This window comes from Cyphellophora europaea, assembly GCF_000365145.1.
Source record: "Cyphellophora europaea CBS 101466 unplaced genomic scaffold supercont1.1, whole genome shotgun sequence".
Taxonomy (NCBI): domain Eukaryota; kingdom Fungi; phylum Ascomycota; class Eurotiomycetes; order Chaetothyriales; family Cyphellophoraceae; genus Cyphellophora; species Cyphellophora europaea.
The window spans coordinates 614,486-633,135 of record NW_008481797.1 but is presented as its reverse complement, the minus strand read 5'-3'; the positions used below and the strand labels follow the sequence as shown (position 1 = coordinate 633,135).

The following is an 18,650-nucleotide window of genomic DNA, read 5'->3' as shown; positions in this document are numbered from 1 at the left end:
GAACCAAACAGCTCTCAAGGACTTGTTGGCAGAAGAGGAACTGGATGAGTGAGGAACATGACAATGAGGGGTGGGTCAGGGCGCATGCGTCTGGGGGCGGGTCCCGTATGCTTCAGCGTTCGTTCGCTTGAGCGAGAGACTGCATTTTCAGGATGCCGCACACTATGGTGGACATTGTACAATTCCCGACAAATGAAAGGTTTCTGTCTCAGATTGATCTATAATCGTATGCCGAACTTCAGCCTCGCAAGGCTGCTGCAGATCGATATTGCCAAGCGGGGACCGCCGCATGGCTTCATTCACCGACACCTCTGGGCCTCTTGTAGACGTTGCTAGCTTGCCTCTCTCCGTGATTGCGGCTCACCCAGCATCAAACTACTTCGCTATGGATGAGATTGCCCCCGAATATGATGTCGTCGTCCTCGGCACCGGTAAGCAGCATACCCCACTGAGAACATGATGCCCCGCCAGATGAACTGACATGTGGCAGGTTTGACCGAATGCGTGCTCTCCGGGTGTGTCCCTTCGACGGCTGTCCTTCTCGCGAAGTCCTAACGCTCTCACAGTGTTCTCAGTGTGAAGGGGAAGAAGGTGCTACACATTGATCGCAATGATCACTATGGCGGGTATGAGGAGTTCCGTACAGAAGCGTGCTGGTGCAATGGCTGACTGATGACAGAGAAGCTGCGTCTGTGAACATCGAGGCTGTACGTGCGATTCTCCAACCCAGCGACAGGTTTCTGACAGAAGACAGCTCTTCAAGAAATATGGCAACTTCAAAGAGGGGGAGGAGCCGTGGAAGAAGTACGGCCGAGTCAACGACTGGAACGTTGATCTCGTACCAAAGCTGCTGATGGCCAACGGAGAGCTGACGAACATTCTCGTCTCTACCAATGTTACAAGATACCTCGAGTTCAGGCAGATTGCCGGCAGCTTCGTGCAGCAAGGGTCTGGACCCAGAGCGACTGTGGCGAAAGTCCCTTCCACGGCTTCTGAGGCCCTGAGCTCTCCTCTGATGGGCTTGTTCGAGAAGAGACGGGCGAAGAAGTTCTTGGAGTGGGTCGGGGCATTCGAAGAGAACAATCCGAGCACTCATGGTGGTCAGTAGCAGTCAAAGGAATTCGGCGGATGAGATACTAATCAGAGACCAGGTCTCAACCTCAACCAGTCCTCCATGAAGGACGTGTACGACAAGTTCGGCCTCGAGGCCACCACTCGCGACTTCATCGGCCACTCTATGGCTCTTTACAGTTCTGATGAATACCTCAACTCTCCAGGTATGGCCACTGATGCCATCAGCCGTATCCGTCTCTATGCAAATTCCATGGCCCGCTATGGCAAGTCGCCGTACATCTATCCTCTGTACGGCCTTGGCGAGTTGCCTCAAGGTTTCGCTCGTTTGTCTGCCATCTATGGTGGCACCTATATGCTCAACACCTCTATTGACGAGGTGGAGTACGAGGGTGGCAAAGTCTCCGGCATCAAGGCAACCATGAAGGAGCGCGGCGAGGAGGGTGACGGGATGAAGTTCAGCACCAAGACGAAGATGATCATTGCCGACCCCTCGTATTTCCCCGACAAAGTCCAGGTTGTGGGACATCTCATCAAAGCCATCTGCATTCTCAATCATCCCGTCGATAAGACTAACGACTCGGACTCCTTCCAGCTCATCATTCCTCAGTCGCAAGTCGGCCGCAAGCACGACATTTACATCGCAGCCGTCTCGTCGGCCCACAATGTCTGCCCCCGAGGGTATTACATTGCAATCGTCAGTACCATCGCCGAGACGTCTGCAAACCATCACCTAGAGCTGCAGCCCGGTCTGGAGCGCCTGGGCAAGATTGAGGAGATCTTCACCAGCAAGCCCATTCCCATCTACGAGCCGCTTGAGAGCGGGCTCAATGACCACATCTATCTCTCCAAGAGCTACGATGCCAGCTCACACTTTGAGACCACGACAGATGATATCAGAGACCTGTACAGGAGGGCGACAGGCGAGGAGCTGGTTGTTCAGGGTCTGGCGGAAGGCCAGACGCTGGCCGAGGAGTAGACGAAATCCGAATCAATGTCACATACTGCAGGCTAGAAACGTAATGCAAATTGAGCGCGCAGGCGGAAACATGGTGAGAGTAAACAGCCTTGCAAACATAATGCTTGATGACCGTTCCGCAAAAGGCTCAGCTTGAATGCTGAGGTACGACACCTCGATTCGAGTGGTTGTGTTTGCGATTGGGGCTTTTGGCGTGCACATGCCCTTTCGCTTACCTTAGCAGCGAAGTCGAGCTGTCACCACAGGAATTCTTTCAATGTCGCTACGCCGCTTCGCACTCACAACGATCCGAACTGTCCACTGCGAGAAGCTTTTCCTGCCGCCCTGAGCCTGTCGAGCTTAAGATGACAGCGGCACACGGCACGATGGGGGCCGAACCTTGTCAACAGAGCCCCCAAAGGTGAAGCGCCCACGGCCGCAAACAGTCAAATCGAAGCCTCCCGTCTCCTGGACCAGTCAGGGAAGCTCCTGCATGTTTCACCAGGTACCCAATGATCTAGGCCAGCCTTATGATATGGGAAGAAGATGCACGGCACGCGTTCGGGGCTAATTTCGGACACTGCCTCGAGCTTCCAGGAAGTTCCTGGGACCCTAGCAAACCCTATCATGGCATGATTGTCACTCCGCTGGCTCAGTAGTGACAAGTCCAGGGCGCGACGGGCTTGAGGTAAGTCCCCTTACCGCGGTGAATCTGCTTCTCTGTCCTCCTTGCGTTTTCCACGTGCCTTCGATCAGGGATCTCCTTCGCGGCCCTCACGATGAACAGTGCCGATCACAGTTATAGCACCTTAGAGGTAGCCGAGCAGAGGCCAAAGGCAGACAGCAGCCCGGTAGCAGGGCAAGATGGGTTACAGTTTGCGGGTGATGATGGCAAAGAATACGTCCCTCCTCACCTGGCTCAGGGTAAGGAATACTCCCCATACCGCGACGATCCCAGCGGACAACACATGCCAGTCCACGACAGTCACAGCAAACCAGACTTCGCGCCAGCAGTTTTCGATGCCGCGCAAGACAAAGCACCTCCGACTCGACCGTGGTGGAAAAGAAGGAAAATACTCATCATTCTTGCTGTCATTGCAATAGTCGTTCTGGCGGCGGTTCTGGGAGGTGTTTTGGGCACGGTGCTCAATAAAAGTGACTCGAGCAGTTCGGGGGAGTCGAGCGGCTCCAGTGATGGCTCGTCTTCTGGCGGTGGCTCCTCGACGCCATCTACACCGCCTGCCCAGTCATTACTGCAGCGCTCCGTGGCGGCTGCGTCTACCGAAGACGGGTCAGTAAACCGGACATGGGTCTTTTATCAGGACGACAGTGGCCGGATCATGACGGCTGGCTCGACGTCTCAGCAGTCGTCGTGGAGCACAGACTCGATCGGCGCGTCGGCGAAGAACGGTTCAGCTCTTGCAGCTGCTGTGTCCCGTCCCGGTTCTCCTTTGGCGATCAGCATCTTCTACGTCGACGAGAATGATGTCCTCCGCGATACCATTCTCGATTCCTCAAGTGGAAAATGGACGCCTGGCACGATAGCAGACGAGTCGTGGAAGGTGACGCCCGGATCAGGCATTGCGGCATTGTACAACCAATGTGCGCGCTGTGCGAACACGACGTATGTTGCCTTCCAAGACAACAATGGCTTTGTCCAAATGGGCAACTTCAGCTCAAGCGGCGGCTGGACTTTCAACCAACTGGGAAATAACCTCGACCCGGCCGTGGGCACTGGGCTTGCATTGCAGCCTTTTTTCCGCCCTACCTTACCAGACCAGATCAATCTCTACTACCAAAAGGCCAAGAACCACAACATGACTCTGGCTGCCTATCAAGAATCCGTTGCGGGATTGGACAGTGAGTCATAGATCCCCGTCTCAAAGATGCAACCGAACACGCTGACACATTTTCTTACTAGGTCCCGGCTGGCGCCTTAACGTGCAAACCTACGCCGCCTTCTCCAAAGGCTCCCCCATTGCGGCCGCCTCCTCATACAGCAACGTCAGTGCTGGCTTTGAATCCTGGATCAAGGTCCTGTCACTCTCCTCATCCGGGATCAAAGTCAACACATGGGAAGGCACCGAGAATGACTGGTCCTCGTACTACGCATCTCCCACCCAGCTAGCCAACTCGACCCTCAATGAAAAGCTGTACGGCGATGTTGCAATGACTGCCACCGGAACTGCCTTTGCGGTCACGCAGCAAGGGGACGGGGCTCCGCAGATCCAGAGCTGGCAACTGGCGGACGACTTTCACTCGTGGGAAGAGGGCAGTGCGATTGAGGCGTGGCGATGAGTTCTCCGCTCTCCGGCATTGGGACCTTGCCTGAGATAGGAGCGAGTGGATCATCCGGGCTTTGGCAGACTGCGACTCCAGTGATATGCGGCCAGGCGAAGAGCCTCCAACAGCCCGATTGAATGCCTGGCGCGTCCATGTGCACGCATCGTCTGGAATTCGCTGGAGGGGTCGGATCTCTTACAGCTAAGGCTCGACAAGATCGAGGCAGCCGGAAGGTCGATCGTCCTCTCAAGCGCGTGTCTCGGAGCCAGCTTTAGCTTCTTCGGCGTGACCTTGGAGCCGCTTTTCGTGCCACCTGAATGTTGAGACTGAGAGCCATGCCAGTAGAGGCTCGTTTGAGGATCGGGACAGCACCGAACTCCATGCGTTGGGCTCTTCATCCCCCCTGCTTCGGTGCACTAGCCACTTCGATGTTGGCGTCTCTCTACGATCTGGACTTGCATCAGACCACACGAGGCCTTTGAGCATCGTTCGGCGTCAGCGAGGCGTACCAAGCCGCAGAAACTGAGTTCACCTTTATTGCCTGGCTGTCTTGCCAGAAGCCCGCAAATAGACACGACCGCGGTGGTGGGCATATACATAGCCGCACCAAGGATTGTTCCTCGAGCGGCAGGACTATGGTTGGAAAAGGCTTCAAATCTTGGGGTTTATACTATACCATGTTGGTTTTCATGTTGATAGATTGCGTTGCAGCTTTCGCGGCAACTTCTTTCCACTGCAAATATACATATACCCGGTCGATCAACAATTCGCACAAGCTGCTCCCCCATGAATCCTTGAGCCGTCAGTAACTGAGGTTTACCAACAAGGCTGAATTGCTTGCCTGTCAGCGCACGCACATGCTGTTACAAGGCCCCAGAGCCAATCAAGCCCGGACAAGGCGTCAGGCTTTCCAACCACCCTCGATCGTGGCCACTACCTCGTTTCTATTCTTACACCACTTTCCCCCGGCGCTGAGCTTCCCGGGCACCCTACCTCTCTCATCACATAGACTCATAGCTTCATAGCTTTCATTATGACCATGTAACCCTTTTGTTGTCCGTCTTTCCCAGCACCGAAAACACAATGTCATCCTGGTTCCACCGCCTAAACACCTCGGTGCCACCGTCAACCGCCCAGCCTCACACCTCACCCCTGACGCCCCGGACCGTCGCGCGCAAATCCCGCGACCCGAACAGCACCGACTACCGCTTCAACGTCAATCAGAAATGTATTTACGAGCGAAGGCTGCCGGGCGGGAGCTACATCACCGCTCACATCCAGCGCTTGCAGTCCGGCTTCTATGACTCTCCCATGGTCTCCGAAGACTTGATCGAAAACGTGCGCTTCGTGGCCATCAATTTTGTCTTCCACCCATCCAAGTCTCATTTCCGTTTTAAATCCGCCGAGATCAGCGTCGCCCTGCACCGTGCCGATGAGGACTCCTCCACCGGTGCCAACCGCCCATTGAGCAAACTCGCTCACAGCGTCAGCAGCCAGACCGACGCCCGCGACTTCGGCACGCAGACACGACACACCGACCCGGTCGCCAACCCCAGCACGGCTCTCATCCGCTCCTCTGACGCCCTCCCTCCGGACCGCATGCGTTCGCTGCGCGACTCACCGCCACGCTTCCTTCGACACGCGCCGCACCTGCTCTTCGGCGCCATTTCGCCCGAGACGCTGACCTGGAACTTCAATCTGGCAGGCTCACTAGGCGTCTCTCAGGGGCCTGCGAACGCCACGCTTTCCCCCTCGGGTGGCATCAACGGCTCGTACAAACTGTTCGAGATGATGAGGATTCAGGGATCCATGCGCGGCCTGCACTCCTGGTTCGGCCGGCAGTATGACCTCGAGGACGCCGAGATCATGTGGACGCTGGAGGAGAACCGTCTGCAAAAGTCGGGCCTGCCCCGTGAGTTCACGTTCGTCGTGTTGTTGACCAAGGGCTCGGGCGGCTACGAGGGCCTGGAGGATGTGAGACTCGACCTGGATATCAAGCCCGTGGTTGCGGGCTTCATGGGTCTGAGCAATGCCGAGTTCCCACCGGCCATCGTGAACCGCATGATGAGCTACAAGCCGGTCCACAAGGAACTGTTGGACCTGGATGTCCAAGTTGGCCAAAAATTTCAGCCGGCGGAAAGGGGGAGGGGGTTCAACTTTGCGGATCTGGCGCAGGATTTCGATGATTTCGTCTGGCTGCCGGGCACGACGTGGAGCACGAGTGAACATGGCGAGAGGGGCGGTACGGGAGGAGAGGACAAGGAAGGTGACGACAACGGCAAGGCTCAGAAGAAGGCCAAGGGCGAAAGCAAGAGTGACAACAAGAAAGACACCAATGCGTTCCAACATCCCTTACTCGCAGCTGGCGAAAACACAATCAATCTCCGTGTCTTCCTCGACTCCAATGCCTCGCGTGCCGGTGGCAGCCCTATCAATTTGCCAGTTCCCATCACCGCCGCTCCCTCCGCCTTTTCTCTCCACCCGCAACTCCATCCGCAGCATCACCACCATCACCATCCTCAGCCACCATATCCACACTCGCGTGGTCCCTCCCCACTACACGCCACGCCCGTGGCCCCCTCCACAATCTCTATCTCCGGGTCCCAGCGCTCCTCCCGACATTCGCATCTCTCCAAAGCCAACTCCACCTCCAAACGCCGCTCCATCACCATCAGCTCTTCTACACAGCCCAGCAACCCATCACGCAACGCATCCTTACGCCAAAGCGCAGATCGACAAGCAGACGTCACCCCAGGCGGCGCGAAGCGTCACATCGAGGACGCCGCAACAAGCCCCACCCATACCACCACCAACCACCGCTCTCGTGCATCCCGCTCCCCGACTCTCCGCCGCCGCACATCCCGCTCCTCCCTCGACAAGGAATACCACTCCTCCCCACCCGCCGCCTCGCCCGACGCACGTACCCGTGCCCGCCCATACATGATTCACGACGAAGTCACACGCCCCGGCTCGTGGTACCACAACGATGATGTCGACCGTGTGTACAATCAGCGGCACGATCATCTGCATGAGTATCACCAAGAGCAGAAAGGCGAAGAAGAGCAGCAACCTCGACGCGCCCCAATTCCACCACCGCTGCGCACCGTCGATTCTAGCGCCAGCCAGGCGACCGTGGTGCGGTACGTGACGAAGCCGGAGCTGCTATCGGACTCGCTTGGCGCGACGCACAAGCGGGATCAGGACGTAGACGAGTGGGGAGTGGTGCAAAGAACGCCCAGCCAGCGCAGCCGGCGCAGCCAACGTAGTGAGGGTAGGGTCACGGTGCGGCAGAGCAATGTCAGCCAGACACCGTACCCTTTTAGCCCGGCGGGCGCCGCTAGTGGTGGCGAATTAGTCGGGAGTGGAGATGGGGATGCGAGCGGCACTGTCAAGAGTACGGGGACGAATGGGAACGCCAAAGCAATGAATACTTTTAGCAATGAACATCAGAAACAGCAGCAAGAAGACGCCAGTGACGGGGTGGAACTGTCGGTGCCCAAGCTGGAAGTACCCCGCAAGAGCAGCAAGCGCGCCAGCGTCAACGGCAGTGGTGGCGTTTCGCGGTATGTCGTTGACTCTCGGGCGTCGATGAACGGTGCAGACAGTGACACCGTGAGGACCGATGGCAGTAGGGATGGAGAGCAGTGGTATCAGCAACAGCAGCACCAGCACCAGCAACAGTATCGACAAGCAGATACGCAACTGCCCGCCGCCAGGAACAGCGTGAGTTTCAACCACGAGTTGAAGGGCGATGCTGTGGGGTGGGAGGTCGCTTTTGGTGGTGATGATGGTGATGGTGATGGTGATGGTGATGGTGATGGAAGAGGAAGAGGAGGAGAAGCGTCAACAGTAGAGTCAAGGAGAGGTCAGTCGGGGAATGGCGATGGAGGAATTGGCGATGGAGCAGCATCAGCAGGAGAGTTATCAAAGGGGAAGGAGGAGGGTCAGGATCCGGGCGAAAGCGAGATTCCGTATAAAGAGGCGGGATTCGCAAGTAGTGGGAGTGGGAGCGGCGTGTTTCATGACGCGGCGGAGTCTTTGGATGGGACAGAAACGGAGCGGGAAGAGGAGGATGATGATGATGGCAGGGGTGGTGATGGGGGTGGGGGGAGGGACAGGAACAGGAATAGGGTGCCGGAGGGGGAATATGACCAGAGTAATGTCATCTAGATATCGACGAGGATTATGGTGATGAGGAGGAGGAGGAGGAGGAGGAGGAGGGAAAGAGGAGAGAGGGGGATCGGTAACGGTACAGCTTGAGGACTCCATTTTGTCTGAGCGAGAGGCGTTCACGAATTCGGTTCGGATTGAGCGATTGAGCGGTTGAGCGATTAAATGATCGATATTGCATGGGTCTTCTTGTCGCTTTGATATTTTGATATTTTGACATCTGACATGGCCGGTAGGGGGTTGTATCTACATGCCACAAATTGGACGTGTATGCATGGACATATGAGCACGAAGGCCTCGCCGCTATCCCGTGCGACTTCCATGACACGAACCGTAGTTCAGCTTGAAACCAATTCAGAAGTACCACGGGGAGCAGAGCAGCGAGACAATTACAGTTACAATCATTCGCTGAAAGAGCACTCACTGGCACTTGTGGGATAGGGATGATTTTCACCGTCACAATCAAGGCATGGAGTGACGCGCATAAGATCCCACCTGAGTGGAGAAGGTAGGCTTGGAATCTGATTTGAATGACTTGAAAGCCAAGTCGGAGAGTGGTTGTCTGTACTGCACTTGGTAATGATTCCGCAGGTTGATGGGAGAAGGACGAAATGCCAAACGTCCCTCCTCTGCCTTCCCCGTGCTGCCAGATGCGCTATGCCTCCATACCAATAATGCAGACCATTGTGGGAAATGATGTCTCTGACTCCCACGCCATCGACGATCGCTTGCGCGGCCCTGTAAGATGCTCCGCGACGTTCTGTTTTCCATAGTCCCATTACGAATGAGTTCATCAACCACCATGCCGGGGTTAGTTGACTGCCTGCACCTCCAGAGTCATACTTCTCCCGTCTCTACCGCACAGCCTGGCCTTCTAGGCATTATTCAATCCGCCGGCACCACCCGTCAATTTCGCCGCTTGCACCGCGGCCATCTTGTGCGCCCAGCCCGCTGCCGGCTGAGGACGTCTCGCGGTGCGTACTTCGTCGGTTGAGAAACCCGGGATGCGGATGTTGTACTGCCGCTCCAGCACCATCTGCAGATCGCGTGGCTCGAGGGTGGCGCTTCCACGTAGTTTCGAAAGTTTGCATGCTGCGGCTACGAGGTCATCGACGAAGTCATCCGCTACTTGAAGAAATATCTGTGCGCATGGTGTTAGTAGAGGTAGTTGAAGCATTCAAAAAAAAGACAGAAAGGTGAAAGAGGCGCGGAAATCAGTACCTCTTCAGCATCAGGAGTTAAACCATCCCCATCATCACCGTCGCCAATGGGACCACAAACTTCGCGGACAAGTTCGTTGAGCTTCTTCTTGGACAACAGTCGCCCATCTTCAGATGATTCAAGCACATAACCAGGAAGGGTGGCAATCGCAGGCTGCGCAAGCTGGCCAGGCAGACCAACGCCTGCGCCACCAGTCAGAGTCGGGCGTGAGGGAGGCATTTGCACTGGGCGCGGATCGGACACTTGGAGATTCTTGGTGATTGCGGCGGGCGGAGCCTTGGACGCGTTGAGGTTGGCGGTCAGTGGATGCGCATGGACATTTTGCTGCGAGGCGTGCTGTTGGAGGGCGGATTGCGGTTGGTGTTGGCTGGAAGGTCGAGCTCCAGCTGATTGAGGAGCCGGCATTGATTGATTGAGTGCGCCAGCCTGTGCCTGTGCTGCAAAGACAGATTGCTCTTGACTCTCGGGTTTGATGGGGGTCGCACTTGCGGCAGGGTTGGGTTGTGAAGGTGCGTTCGGGTTGGTAGGGCTACCTGCCTGGGCAGAGCCTGATTGAGCCTGTTGATTTCGAGCAGCAGAGACTGCACTGCTGATCGAATGTGCGGGAGGTCCTTGCGCGTTTGGCTGCATGCCCCCGGCTGAAGCAGGCGTCTGTGTCTCTGCTCCTGGGGCTGCTTGTTGTTGCTGTTGCGGCTTTTGAAATTGATGTTGTGGCTGTTGTTGGCGAAAGTCTTGCTGTTGCTGCCTGAACTTTTCCATGAAGCTCTGTGATTCAGTAATGGCTTTTTGACACTGTGACAGCTTATTACGGAACCCCTCTTGCTCTTGTTGGCTCAGCGGATTGCCTTGCTGTTGACGCTGTGCTACTTGACGTTTGAGTTCATCCATCTTTGCTGTTGCAACTTGCATGCGCTGGAGTGCCTGACCATATCGGGCTTTGGCTTCCCTGAGCCAGTCCTCGGCCTGCTTCGTGCCCTCGATCATGGCTGGAGGGTAGTAGAAGGTCAATTGGTTGACTTTGTCCTGAATATCAGCGTGCAGCTGACTGAACTGCAGCGCATTGGTATGCTGAGCAGGCTGTTGTGGCTGGGCTTGGACCTGAGCCTGCGCCTGCGCCTGTACCTGGGACGGTGCTTGTGCCTGCGCTGGTGGCCCTGCTGCCTGACCTCCACTGGCGCCCGCTTGAGCCGCCTGTTGCTGCTGCATTTGTCTGCGTTTCTGAGCGGCTTGGAAGTTCTTCATGCCCTGCATGAGAGTCTGTGAAGTCTGGACCAGTTTTTGGTATGCCTCGTTATGGCGCGCTTCTCCTTGAGGTGTCGAATTCATAACCTCCCAGAACCTTCGCACAGCCTGTTCATACTGCTGCTTCTGTTGAGGAGTGAGCTGTGGAAGTCGAGAAACTTGCTCAGGTCTGATCAGGGAGGCTTGCTGCTGAGAGCCAGCCTGCGCCGGCCGCGCTTGAGGAGCATTCTCCATTTTGCCAGTCCTCCACTCTTAAGCGTCGTAGAAGAATGCAGGCAGGGGCGAGGGCGGTAGTTCGCGGCCTCGATGCCGTTCGCCGGACAGGACCGGGTCCACCAGCTTTCGTCGATGTAGATACGTGTAGATCTCGAACGGAACTGTGAATAGATTGAGGGGTGTAGGAGTTGCTCGTGTGAACGCGACAGGGCGGCGTGAGATGAGATTCAGATCGGTGGTGAGGATGGCGCTGTCAAGTTGTCACCACGATGCGATATAGATGAATTCAAGGTGTCTACGTGAGTATACAGATGGCGAGCAAGTTGTCGGAGGGTGAAGATGAGTTAAAGATGGAAGCGTACCCCTCTAGCCAGACGACGAGGCGGTTGTCCTTGGCGTCCAACAGCCGCAAAGTGGACACCACCGCGGCGCCCCCCGGATTTCAGCCTGACAGCGAGCCTCACCACCGCCTACACCAGCTACATCCTCCCTACCCAGTGTCCCCACAACATACCAAATGTCTGTGGCCAGTTTGAGATATATATATATATATATATATATATATATCATTCGATCTGACAACAGGCTCAGAAGCGACCAGCCAGAAATGTTCTAGCCAACACCTCGCTATGCATACACAATTCGTCAAGCGCTTCATCCATGCCATTACACCATTCCCATTGTCTTGACACCCTCAATGACACTCGTCAAGAGCCGCATACCGTAGGTATCAGCCACACGCTGCATCACTCTCACCTTCTCCTTTATGCCGCTCCGGTCCACACTTGGGCCCCATTCACCACCACACGTGCAATGCTCCCGAAGAGCACTATCCTCGCCCTGCAGCCCACCACACTTCGTACACCTTAAGTCCTGCGTATGCCACCTCACCATCTCTTGCTCAACCCGAGCTATCAGTCCCTCCTCCAGTACATGATGGTCAAATTCGTTTCCGCAGCTGTGGCAGTTCCATGGCTTCTCTACCATCTGCGATGGGTCCTCTGGATTGGGAGCTGGAATGACATCCTCATCGCGGCACAAGTCCATTTCGCGTAGAGCAGTACACTGGTCGCAGACTAGCGTATCGAATTGAAGGCTCTTGCTTGGGTTCTCAAAACGAGCCTCTGTCCCGAACTCGCGTACCTCAAAGAGCTGCAGTAGTTCTTTGCGCAAAAGCCGAGCCTCGAGCTGAAGTGGCTTCGAGAGCGAGACCATCTGCATCAGCGCCTTTACAAGCTCCAGCACGGGATCTCTTCTCCGCTGCGAACCATCTTTGTGAGCAAGACTGCCGCCCGGCAGGTGTGATGGAAAGTGCCAGTCCGTCTCTAGCTCAGGATGAAGCATTTCATCCCGCTGTCGACGGATGAGAGCCTTGATTTGCTTCGTCAAAGGTTTGGAAAAATCATCTTGCAAGACGCTCGTAACCACCGTGCTAGTGGGGTCTTCGGTCAAGCTGATGAAAGTGTTTTGAGGAAGCTGTGTTTGCCGTGGTGTACCGTCAACTTCCTGGCTAGCCTCCGGGCGTTTCAACTTAAGGATGGTCTCGATGAACTCAATGATCCAGTCCTCGAAAATTGGTTGAAGTGACGCGGGCAAAAATTGCGCAACTTGCCAGTAGACAACGGTGTCCAGCCGCTGGTCATCTGTATGCTCATCGATCTCAGACGTGCCCTTCCCACCATAGTTGTACGGATCGTACCAAAGCAGAACGTCCCAATAGTCTGTAATTGCGAGCTCGATGAAGTTGAACAATGGTTTCTGCTTGATGGCTTTGAGGATGTATTGCGAATATGCGTACGCATTAGTAACGTCCTGCTTCGAGGTCTGCAGCAGAAGGCGTGTCGGGCTGGCGTAGACAACCTGAGAACCCACGCGTCGGAAGTCCGTCACTAGCTGCTGAAACGCTTTTTTGGACATCATCTGCACGTAGTAATGCAAGTGCCGGTCATACAAGCAGGATGCTGGCGACTGAATCCACCGCACCAGATGTTGAACCATAAGGTCGGCTAGACGATTGCCCATGCAGGCTTCAGTCCACCAGCTTTTGACCATCTCCCGGAGCACTTGCAATGACGCCTGCGCAAACCCTGACTGAGCTTTGGCGATGCCACCAGCCTCATCGGATGGAAAGTCATCAGTAGCCGGATTGAACGCAACCGAGTCCGATGAGCCCTCAAGGTCGTTGATCAGCGAAGATGTGAGGATGGTGTTGATAGCCAGATTCTGAACCTCGACGTCAATGCAGACGGAAGTGTACGCGCCAGCATTGTTGATTTTCGGCATCTCAACCACGTCCTGCAAAGAACCGAGAATGTCGTCCTTCTCATGGCCGGCGTGATCTGGCCGCGGATTGCCCGCCCACCACAAGACCACGTTGTTGCTCTGCAGGCGGCGTGCGTATGCCAGATCAATGAGGTATCGGGGATCGTCCTTCTCAAGGTTACAAACAGGCACGTCGCCATATCGAGCCAATTCGACGAGATGCGAAAGCCAATTTTCCATGGTCAAATAATGACCAACGAGACGTTTGAAAATGAAAGCTTGCCAACCAAGTGGTGGGAAATCAGCATCCACCTCGTCCGTCCGTAGATTGATGACTGGATACTCCTTCAATATCCTGATGTCGTGCATGATTTGCTGGCGCTGCGTAGTCTGCATAATGAGCATAGTTGGCCGCGTCTCCTCCGATTTCCATTTCTTGATGATGTCGGCAATTTCAAGGTGAGCTTTGCGCTTCGTTGTAACTTGGGATGTCTTGAATTTCAACGTCTCCTGATAATCAAAGACTGGTGCAGGAATTGGCTCGCCTGCCTCCGCAGCGGCTTGGTTCTTGCGCTGTAGTTGCTCCGAGTACATTTTCTCGACATTCGGCAGGCCCTGTACGTCGCGTGTACGGCTAAGCACAATGATGTGAGCTTCCAGGCGAGCAGTTGACATGAGTGCGAAAACTTGGCGTTCACCAGCAGCGATGTGGTACAGGTAAAGGTAGCTCATCATGCCAGGATCCTCCACGTACGACGACTGCGCAGGGCTTCTGATCAGGGATGAGAGATCGAAGCCTTGATCGAGGCCTTTTCCAAGTACACCCTTTTGGCTCTCGTCAAACGAGCACAGGTTCCCCAGCTTGAGAATCGCACGTGTGAATAGAGGCATCTGCTGCTCGTAGACACCTTCGACGCTGGAATGATTGCAGAGCAGCGACACATTCTCGGCTTCTCGGAGATAGGTATCTTCGCTCATGGTCAACTGGAACAGGTGTACAGACGGATGGCCATTCGGCAATGTGTGGGTCACCTTCTCAACCTCGCAATCTGGAACTTCAATGTCAGGGAGCTCTTCGCCTTTCAGGTTAAGGTACAACACGCGTGGCACCTTGATCGAAAGGGTGTGAATCTTGTTGCCAATCAAAACGAAAGCTTTGACCTCACCGGGTGTGTCGCCGTCGCGAAGTTGCAACACCTGCCACGTATTGATAAACAACATTTCTGCTTGGTTGCGGAAGAAGCTCCCAATAGCATCGGTGGTCACGTTGGTACGTTCTCCAAAGAGCTGCCGCCGACGAGCTCGAGCTTGCCTCTGGATCTTCCATTTCTGCTTCGAATATTGTAACCACGCCGGATAGTCCTCATCAATGTCCGGCATTTTAGCAGGAAGCGACGCGAACGGATCGGCATTGGCCGAGTCCACTGCCTTGCGCTTCTGCACAGTCGGTTGCGGCTGGACTCGAGGCTTGAGTTGGTGGTCAAGGACGTCTTCAACATCACCTGAAGCAGGCAGTCGATGGTCGAGCAGATTCAACGGAACCTCTGATAGAGGCTTCTTCTCCCTCTTGAACAGGTCCGTCATTTTCTGCTGCTGAAACTTGTCATCCCTTGTATTGATGCGCTTCTGCAGCCATTCGGGGTGAGCAACACGAGGCACAGGATTCTCGATTCGCTGCAGAGCAGCCGGGATCGTAACAAGCTTTTGAATGACTGAGCCGAGACGGTCGAGGTAGTAGTCCCAGTCAATAACAGTTCTGGGGTCCATATCTTGAGGATCCTCTTTCAACCAACGGCGAAGATAATGGCGCTTTACGTTTTCCTCGGCCGAGAAAATGGCCACAGGAATGGCTCGATCGGTGACTGGAACGTTGCGAGGCTTTGCCGAGATGATGTATTTGCAATTAAGACCCTTATCTTTCACCATGTTCTCACCAAGGAATTCTGCTAGACGCTTCGCAGTTGTGATGGACGTGGATTTTTGTGTTCCGTACTCCTCGAGTGTCTTCGTCATACTCTTGTTCTCACAGATAAGGTCGATCAGCTCTTCGTCTGCAAGTGTAGTTCCGTGTTGGTGGAGAACATCAAGCCAGCGGTTGGCTACTCTGGCAACTGCGCTATAAACCTCAGCCAGAGTAGTGCCATCCAGGAAGACCTTAAAGATTTGCGTCTGGAAGATCTTGATCAGTCTCAATTCACCTCTTCGCTTGACTTCGAAGCCCTTCAGCTCAGCAAGACTGCCGTCGTGATTGAAAACAGCATATCGCTTCTTCAGATTCTTGTCTTCTTCCAAGGACGTAGGAAGAACCATGGCCTTGTAAGGTCCGTCTACCTCAAAGAAGATCGAGTTATCGCTGTGAGTCTCGTATTTGAGCGTCTTCGGATCGGAGAGCGTTTGGTACTGATGGTTAGTGAACTTGCGATGCACCAGATGGTTGAGCATGATGCAAGGGTATGAGACAGCCAACTTCTTGCCATTCTTGAGCGTCACAAGAACGTTCTCAGGGAACGTAGCTGGTAGCATGCACCAAATGCCGTCTGTGTCAAGCTCGAGTGGACGACCAATCCTCTCTACTAGTTCACGAGCCATCTGAATGATACGAGCACCTGTGAGGCAGGTGACACCAGCCATCTCGAGCGAATACCACCGGGAGCCTTTTCGCATAACGTAGCCATAGAATGAGTTCAAGATGACCTTATGCGCTAGTTGCAGAGAATCGAAGAGGGTAATCATCTTCTTCGCATCCTCAACTTCTGTAGCAGGAGCACCCGAGCTTTTAAGCTCCTCAGTCTTCCCTTTCCAGACCTTTTGCTTGCCTTTGTAATCATATCTTCGATCACGGAAATCTCTGACGGTGTTGACGTAGAATGGATTTTCCCTTTGGCAAATGATGGCTTCTCGTTCGATGGTCTTCGAGTCGTGAATCTTGTGGTAGATCTTCTTGGAATAGTCTTGTAGCCTTTTCCGTACAATTGACGCCTGTTCATCGAGACTCAGATCTTGGAATGTTCGCACCAAAGACTTCGGGCCTTTGCCAGGGAACGTCTCGTTCGCAACGGCTCTTCTGATCATGTTGTACTCATCTCGCTTGGCGGGCAGAAATTCTCCTCTCCATGCCCATGGTAAGCGACGGTCGCAGGTCTTTCCAGGTCTGTTGAAATCGCACGCAGCACAGTCGGACTCAGTGATCATAGAATCGGGCTGCAGCCGGTTGGTGGTCATAATGTTGGGATACATGGACGCGACATCCAAATGGTAAATCAGGGGCCGCTCCAGTCGATTAGGTGTATTCTTCAGGCTCAAGAGCTTTTCAGTAATATCTTTCTTGACTTCGTCATAATTCGTAACATCGTCCAATGATTTCTTTTCCTCGACTGTGATGCAAAACTTCAAAGCGTCGTCCAGATCCCGTAGCAATTCGTCAATAGCTTCGGGTTCGATTGCGAAATTGACCGGAATATCGGCTCGAAATACTCCAGCCTCAATACTTTCGACGTGACCACCAACATACGTCTCTGAGTCGAGTAGATGGCCTCCCCAAAATGCTTCTCGAGGCTCCTTGTGCTTGTTCGGGAGAACGATGTTCTTCTTCTCTGCCTGCACCATCAAGAGCATCTCACAAAGGGTGCCAGTACCTTTGCGCAGTGTGTCATCTGGATTTAGGGGCAGAATAGTGCACAGAGCGAAGATAAATGGATGGACATACTTCATGTAGAGGTAGTAGGTCGCAACCGCATCTGAGACTGAATATTCAGCCAAGATCTGAGGGTGTTCACTGGCGTAGGGTGTCATTAATTCGGGGTCGAGCTCATCAGGATCGTAGCCGAGCTTCGCAACTGTGACAGCTTTCAAGCCTCGACTCCCTTGAGGAAGATAGCTGTCTCTGTTCACCCACGCGAAGCAGTCAAGATGGGCACAATAGTTGCTCTGGTAGATGTCTTCGCTGTTTTTGCGAAACCCGATCTCCGCGTACATATCGATCCCAAGCACACTCGCACGCGCCTCGACGAAAGGCCAATCGAAGAAGTCACCGTTGTAAGTCGCAATGACTGTCGGTCGCGCTTGTTTTATAGTGTCGAAGAAACGCTCGAGGAGAGCACGTTCGTCCTTTTCATTAAAGGTGAGAAAGGGCCCCTGATACTCAGGTTTAGGTGTATAATCGAAATCTGCAATATCCTCCGACACGATCTCGCGGTTGACAATGAGAAACCCTTGTCCATCGATCATGTACGATATCATCATGACCTGGTCAATGACAGCGTCTGGAAATTTCAGAGGCAGTTTCGTGGTCTCGATGTCGAATGCCAGGACCACGGGGTCAGCACGCTGCAGTCGCTCCTCGATGCAGGTGAGTGATATCTGCCCATGCTTCGCCTCCACGGTGTACCATTTGCCTATCCGGATGTCCAGATCGATAGTAACTCTGACGTGGTATGGCACATCGTATTCTCGAATGTCGGTAATGTACTCGCTGGCCTCAAGAATGGCATTTGATCTTTTATCCTGGACAGCTTCTTCGTCAAAGATATCGAATCCAGCGGTAGCAGTTGCTACTTCGGCGTAGGTGTCCATTGCGGTGATCTTGTCCTTGTTCTTCTCCGCAATGGGCATGATGACCTTCCGAACGGATAACAGGTCGGAAACATTAGGAAATGTGAGTTTAAGAAACGTTCTCTTGTATCCCAGCAAGTGATTGGGCATCGAAAGGTCGTCCTTCTCAACTTTCAAAACTGTCTTGACCATGCCCTCAAACATGCGTTTACACCATTCCTCCACCTCTGGCTCTCGTCCGCGCTTGACTGCGATCAAAAAGTAAGGATCGTATTCAACGGTGGCTTTGAAATTGTCGCCATTATCGTCAATGAAGTAGAAGTCCACACCAGCACGACCGCCCGGCACTCTCGAGTCCTCTATCGAGGTACTGTGCATATTGTAGAGCCACCCGACTCTTTTCTTTCCAGAATCGAATTTGGGAAAGCCCATAGCCTCGTCTATACTGTTTGCAAGCCTGGTCGCCTGCATCTTTTCATCTTGGGATGTGCCCTCGGTCGATCGAAGTTCGGAAGCCTCAATCGTCCTGGGTCGTTGCGACCGGACCGAGGACTTAGCCGCTCTGAGGTTGTTGCCATACTTGCTGGGCTTTCGCACGGGCATGGCGACTGTTTAATTGGCGTCTGAGTCGCCTGCATATGTGGCCGCGGCTGTCGAGTGTAATCCGTGGACCGAG

The 18,650-nt window shown here is 54.3% G+C and overlaps 5 protein-coding genes across 5 annotated transcripts; 3 read left to right on the top strand and 2 right to left on the bottom strand.

Annotated features, from left to right (window-relative positions):
• Positions 1-385: 385 nt before the first annotated feature.
• On the top strand, positions 386-2,050 carry HMPREF1541_00212 (uncharacterized protein; the record flags this gene model as incomplete). The annotated part of the gene is made up of 6 exons (XM_008712519.1): positions 386-431; positions 491-515; positions 567-626; positions 680-707; positions 755-1,100; positions 1,152-2,050. 6 exons carry the CDS (start codon positions 386-388, stop codon positions 2,048-2,050), a joined length of 1,404 nt encoding a protein of 467 aa, XP_008710741.1.
• Positions 2,051-2,808: 758 nt separating this feature from the next.
• Positions 2,809-4,327, top strand: HMPREF1541_00211 (uncharacterized protein; the record flags this gene model as incomplete). Its single annotated transcript, XM_008712518.1, has 2 exons — positions 2,809-3,889; positions 3,951-4,327. 2 exons carry the CDS (start codon positions 2,809-2,811, stop codon positions 4,325-4,327), a joined length of 1,458 nt encoding a protein of 485 aa, XP_008710740.1.
• Positions 4,328-5,395: 1,068 nt separating this feature from the next.
• Positions 5,396-8,482, top strand: HMPREF1541_00210 (uncharacterized protein; the record flags this gene model as incomplete). The annotated part of the gene is made up of 1 exon (XM_008712517.1): positions 5,396-8,482. One exon carries the CDS (start codon positions 5,396-5,398, stop codon positions 8,480-8,482), a length of 3,087 nt encoding a protein of 1,028 aa, XP_008710739.1.
• Positions 8,483-9,356: 874 nt separating this feature from the next.
• On the bottom strand, positions 9,357-11,179 carry HMPREF1541_00209 (uncharacterized protein; the record flags this gene model as incomplete). The annotated part of the gene is made up of 2 exons (XM_008712516.1): positions 9,357-9,623; positions 9,704-11,179. 2 exons carry the CDS (start codon positions 11,177-11,179, stop codon positions 9,357-9,359), a joined length of 1,743 nt encoding a protein of 580 aa, XP_008710738.1.
• A 648-nt stretch (positions 11,180-11,827) lies between these two features.
• On the bottom strand, positions 11,828-18,577 carry HMPREF1541_00208 (uncharacterized protein; the record flags this gene model as incomplete). The annotated part of the gene is made up of 1 exon (XM_008712515.1): positions 11,828-18,577. One exon carries the CDS (start codon positions 18,575-18,577, stop codon positions 11,828-11,830), a length of 6,750 nt encoding a protein of 2,249 aa, XP_008710737.1.
• Positions 18,578-18,650: the final 73 nt, after the last annotated feature.